General features: G+C 35.4%; 1 protein-coding gene across 1 annotated transcript; it reads right to left on the minus strand.

Moving 5' to 3' along the window:
* Positions 1-335: 335 nt before the first annotated feature.
* LOC137720482 (transcription factor bHLH93-like) lies at positions 336-2078 on the minus strand. Its single transcript, XM_068459900.1, has 4 exons — positions 1394-2078; positions 1124-1291; positions 748-915; positions 336-575 (listed from the first exon to the last, which is right to left on the minus strand). The coding sequence occupies exons 1-4, from the start codon at positions 2063-2065 to the stop codon at positions 489-491; spliced, it is 1095 nt and encodes a 364-aa protein (XP_068316001.1). The 5' UTR covers positions 2066-2078; the 3' UTR covers positions 336-488.
* Between the last annotated feature and the right edge of the window lie 4265 nt (positions 2079-6343).

Below are 6343 nucleotides of genomic sequence, written 5' to 3' on the forward strand. Positions count from 1 at the left end.
TGGAGAAGGACAACAAGCTGATTAAGTGACATATTACGTGCAGCGGCAGGAGCAGCAACAAACTACATCCACCTCATTCTTATGTGGATATCCACATAAGAACCAGCAGGCGACAAACAGCATCCATAGAAAAGCTTTCTTACATCATTATATCCTTTTCTCCATCTAATTTTATTTGCAATCAACAACCAACATTTCGCGTCAATTCAATTCTACATAGCTTTTAAACCCTAATTTGAGCTTCTTCTTTTTTCAGCACTTCAAATGTAGAAGACACTCTTTTACTCTTGGAGAAGAAAATAGAAAATACATTGTACATGAATTAACATCTCCTACTACTGAAGCAAATGCTACTCCATGAAATGACACCAATTATTTAATAAAAGAGCATTATAAACTCTCAGTTGCAACTGTCACTGAAATTCCAGAGATTACATAAAAAGCCATCTCTTCCAAAAATTTACCGCAAAGTTCTTACTTTCTTGCAATTACAAGCATCTTCCTCCATATCCTGCATTTCTATATAGTGCTTGCTTTATGTCTTCAGAAGTTACCATTGTTCTCTGATCAAAATCCTGTTTCCAGAACAACAATGAATCACCAGACAATAAAAAACATTAATTTAATACTTTTCCAACTACGCAATCCACAAACAGATTCTATAGATATATATTATTGGAAAGCCAAAAAATACCCAGTGCCATTGTGGCATCAGAAAACAAGGAGAAAAAAAGGCAATTCACATACCTCTGAACAAGAAGCTTGCATTGCAAATTCATTGAAGCAGCTAATAACACACTGTTGAATCTGAAGGCCTAAGGCTTCCAAGGTAGATACTGTAGATAACAACAGCCCTGGCTTTCCTGTACAGCATATGTCAATCTTGGTGTCCACATTCCTCCTTTGCACATCAAACTGCAAATCAGTACCACAGCAATGTCAATTCAGGATTACTTTTTTTTTAGTGATATTCTAATTTAATCTAAACTGCAGGGCAGGGGACTCAAAATTGGGTGCAGAAAGAAGAGCACAAACTGCTCTAGTCAACTCGGCTACGTCATTTTGAGATTTAAATTTGAGGATTTAAGAAGTGCTTGAAGTTGATGCGTTGCAGAGTACATACCTTAGGTGAGTTCCTGACTAGCATTTCATTTGGTTTTATATCCTTGAAAAGGCTCATCACATTTAACTGATCTGGATCTGCTTCAATTTCTTGTTGCAAATTGTTGATTCTCTCCAGGAGCTCCTTCATGTAATCTATAGTGTCTCCAAGTATAGATGTTCTATCCATCTACAAACCATTTTAATAAATTAAGCAAGAAAATTAGCCTCTGTATTCAACGTTAATATCTACATGCATTCTGGAAAAATGGGGTTAATTGAACTTAATTACCTTACTTATCTTGGGCACAATTGATCTTAGCATCGAAAGCCGGTCGTTCAATCGCTTTCTTCTTCTTCTCTCAGCCATTAGATTCTTTGATGGCTGCCCCTGCAACTTCTTATTATTAGCTCTGGTATTTCTCTCCACACACATTCCTATGTTGAAAGCTGGGACTTGGTCAGGGGACTGAGTTGGCTCCACTTTGCAGCCAGCAGCTTCAGCTTGAGTCTCCAAGTTGTGCATTTCATCACCAGGGAAACCCAACTCTTCTTCTTCAAGCATGGACCATGGATTGTCTTCCGGGACCGGAAACGGTGGTGTGTCGAGGGTGTTATAGGATGAATCAGTGACCTGCTGGTGAGCTGAGAGCAGTGCTTCATCAGTAATGCCAAAGCCTAAGGGATAGTAGACTTCTTGATTGACGGTGGTGTTACTGTTGAAGTTGCTGCTGTTAAAGTTGGGTTCAAATGAAGGTGAGAAATCATGGGTGCAGGAAGAAATTGGGAGGAAAGAAGATGAAGGGTTTTGTTGATCAAAGTAATCAAAATTTCCCCAGCTACCACTACTAGACAACAATTCATTCATTTCAGTTGGAATATTGGTTTCCCATGTACTGCTACTACTACTGTCTCTTCTTAGAGCTAATAACTCCTCTAAGAAACCATGTTCATTCAACTCCATCTCTCTCTCTCTCTCTCTCTCTCTCTCTCTCTCTCTCTCTCTCTCTCTCTCTTGTGGGAATGTTGATGTTAGGTTAGTGCCCTGATAACAAGATGCACCAAGTGGAATATTTATATAGGAACGAGTTTTCAAAAGGCTTCCATTATTATAATACGTTTCACTTCTATTATTTTGTTTATTTATTTTAGGACCCTCAAAAACCTAAGATTAATATGGAATCTCTCTCAGCTAATACTCCTTGCTATTGTTCATGATTATACATAATACTATTTAACTTCTTACATTACATGGAGGAGAATTCTTCTTTATTTGCAAACCACGCGTGTGTAGAAATGACTTAAGCATATTTGATGTAGTCAAACGGTTCAAGCAGCACGCTTTTCTTTTTATACGCAAGTTCGAATTTTTTTTAACACGTTAAATTGTAATTTGCATGAAAAAGCAGCTGAACTAAGAAGACAAGTATCCTTTGTCTAAAGGAGGGATTTCAAGTCTTTTTCACCGAAATCTCTGCAATCAAAACAACACACAATATAAAATTGATATGCTCCGAAAACTTTGACCCACACTTTCAAAGGATGGGGTTAGCATTATAGACCCTGTCCGGTTCTTTGTATGCTTGAGCTCAGTAATATTACCTGGTCACGAGAGATTTTCAGTGTGTTGGAATACTACTCGGTACAATAAGTATTATAATATAAGTGGTTTAATATTTAAAAAATAAATAAAATTCAACTACTTGTATTATAATATTTAATGTATTAAACTGTGTTTTCGGCATACTGAAAAATTTTTCCACAATCATAAATTTTCTCTCTCTCTTGAGAAAAATGGCTGAGTTGGGTCCCATGCAACAATGCCTCCAAAATTTGGGTGAGCTCACTAATTCAAATTAGTTGGTGGGCCTCGTTTGTTTTCTTTCTGCCTCTTATTACTAAAGTTAGAATTATTCGTCGACATTTGTTTTTAATCTTCCTGTGCAACTAATAACTTGATTATTCTCTTCCTTTTCGTTTTGAGATTTAGTAGATAGATCGTGGGTTTTTCCTTCTGTCCTCACCTATGTACATGAATCAAGAGTGTAGAACATTTATTGATCATTTTGATGACGGTCTCTTTAACAAAGATGAACATCATTTTGGTTAGCAGCCATTAAAAGTGGTCTACATAACACCAGTCAAAATAAAACTTTAATGGTAACTTTCCAGCACTACTAGGTTAAGTACTTTTGTAGGTACCATATCGAGTTACACTTTGCCAGGTATTTAAAGTTTTTGTTTACAATTAAAATTTTGTCATCCAAGAGAAATTTTAACTAGGTGGTAATTACTAATCAATCAGCATCTCACATCGCAAGAAAGTCTTCATTGAATAATTGTAATTAAGAGTAATTGCTAAGAAATTTGTATCGTACCACCTTTTTAATATGGCTAGAATTTAAAAATACTAGTGGTATCCCTAAGGTTATCTTAATTGTAAATACCATTGTATATTAAAATAGTGGTTAGCTAAAGACCTATTTTGGCATTGTGTTTGTGTGTGTTTTTAGTATTTCATGAATATGTATAGAGGCTGCATAGTCTATCATGTGTGGCTGTTAGCGTTTGGCTCATACCACCAATGCACAAATTGACATTAAACATATGGGGCAATTTGTGTTGCATATATGAATCCTTAGTACTAGTATACTCCTATCAAAACAACGGTTCTTTGGTAGCTTGTGGATTTACCAAGTCGACAATATTACTATCGTTTACATTAGCAATTTTCTTGGTCGGTAAGCTGGGAATCTGAATAAAACTTGTAATTTGAGAGTGGCGACATAGAGCCCCATCCAAATGCTGGTACAGGGTGTTTGACTTCGCAGCTTTTATGAGATATTGTATCCTTGTCCAACTGTAGTCATGGACTGGTGCCACACAATGTGTAAGACACACGGCCGCAAAGGATAAGTACTCCGTTAGATAAATATATATATATATATATATATTTAACAATACAAGCAATTGTACAGGGTTTAGTACTATCTGGTGAAGGAGAAACATGATTTTAACAATAAATGTTTATGTTGCAAAACTGTAAACTTAAACTGTATATTCAAGTGAAGATCAAACGACTTAGTGGTATTAAGATCAATGTTTTGACATTATAAGTATATGTCATTTTGTTATCAAACAGAATAGTACTATGATAAAATAACATTTTTCTTTAATTGTGTATAGGTAGGTATGATACTTCTGCTAGATTAGGCTCTAGCTTCCTCATTACAAAGTTGGATTGCATCCACACCATGTGTAGCTCTAACTTTTTTCTCGGTGGAGTTCTTACAATTTTGCAGATGGGTGGTACATCCATGCAGGGGTACATTATATATCCTTCATTTTGTTATTAATTTTTAGAGTCTTATAAAAATACCCTCCACTGTCAGAGTATTTTGCAAGGAATCTAATATTATATATAATTCTATATACAGCAGCTGTTTTAAGGGTTAAACAATGGAGATAAGCCTAATTACGTTAGCCAAAAGACAAAGGTGGGATCTATAAACCTAAAATTGAGTCTGGTTTATGGGTAGAATTGTTGAGCTGTATGGAAACGTGAGCTAGAAACTAAAATTGATTCTGGTTTATTTAGCCAAGGGCAGACAAATTGTGTGTTTTGCTACTAATTAAGTTTAAAGACTATAAGTACTTATTTATGAACCCGAAATGCTACGAGCAATCTGAGCCACATGCTAAAAAAAAAAAAAAAAACAAGCAGCAGTGAACAGATAGTTGTTGACATGTGGTGAAGAGTCCAGCGAGCTAGCTACTTAACCTAGTAATTATGCAGCTGGGTGCATGTTATGCACAAACGCGCTAAAGATTAGTTATGATTAATTAAATGAAACACCAGTTCCCTCGATCATAAGAAATTAGGGAAAAAAAAAAGAAGGCAAGTAATTCTCTTTAAAAACATTGTACCGAGATAAAAACATATAAATATTCAGGTGGCAAGAGAAAAGGTTGCATTTGGTTTCTATTGAAGTTTGAGTTTCTATTTGATACTGTTGACTCTTTGCTATTTTCTTAGCATCCTAGCTGCCATTCTAGGTATGAAATGATGAAACATCTAACAAATGATTAAAACTTGTTAGAAACTAAGGGAAAAGGATCATTGTCGTGATCTCACCCATTCATCGTACATCATGCGATCAGAAATTATTTTTAAATTTAAAATTTAAAATTAAATATGAATAATTTTTAATAAAAACTGATTGCACGATATACAATGAACAAATGAGATCACAAGATCCCTAGAAAAAAAATACGGATCCTTTTCCGAAACTAAGAACCATTGCAATGATGGTAAAGTCAATTTGAAATTTAATATACGTTTCGTACTCGAGGCTATTTGTTCGATGTTAATCCTAAGGGTTATATTACTGGATTGAAATCCTCAAAAATAAAATGATGAAATTAGACATAAAAGAAAGATATATAAGGTATACAATTGTTTTTTTTCTTTTTTAATAAAGAAGATATCTCACTACATACATATTGATAGCAAATTAATCGATCATCCTCCCACGCAGTCGCGCTAAACAACATTTTCTTTTTTTAATTGTTGATAAACAGTTTTCAAGCATATACATTAAGATTAATTTGTGTTCCACTTTGGGAATGAGCTCGCTCCACTTTTTGATATAGATCAATCATATATTGACACGTGTGCAATATTTTAAAACGAAAAAAATAGATAGATCCAAATTAGGAGTTTGAGTATGATTAAGAGTTTATTTTTTAAAAAGATAAACATGTGTCAATTTATGATTAGTTTATATCAAATGCACGAACGAGCTCATCCCCAAAAAGGAATTTAAATATTATCGTTACACAATTGCCAAATCACATTGTAATTTACGTGTCAAGTGCACAAATTAGAAAACGTGAGGTAGAATATGTAGAATTATCAAAGAGGCGGGCCAAAGGTCCATTTCCAATACTGTTCCCAACTTTGTAACTACCACATGCCCAATCCATCAGGTCACACGTGGGAGATCCACATATTGGCAACCAAGTGGAGCTAAGGGGACTCACCCTACACGCAAGGTCAAGGGACCCACCATCATTGCGCGAGGCCAAGGGAATCCACCCATACCCATCACGTGGCAATACAGGCTGACTCTCTGGTTCTGATACCATGTAGAATTATCAGAGAGACGGGCCAAATATCCACTTTCAACAACACCGATACGATCCCCGACTTGATAATTACCATCTACCTAATCCGTCAGGT

This window comes from Pyrus communis, chromosome 1 (assembly GCF_963583255.1).
Source record: "Pyrus communis chromosome 1, drPyrComm1.1, whole genome shotgun sequence".
NCBI classification, from domain to species: Eukaryota; Viridiplantae; Streptophyta; class Magnoliopsida; order Rosales; family Rosaceae; genus Pyrus; species Pyrus communis.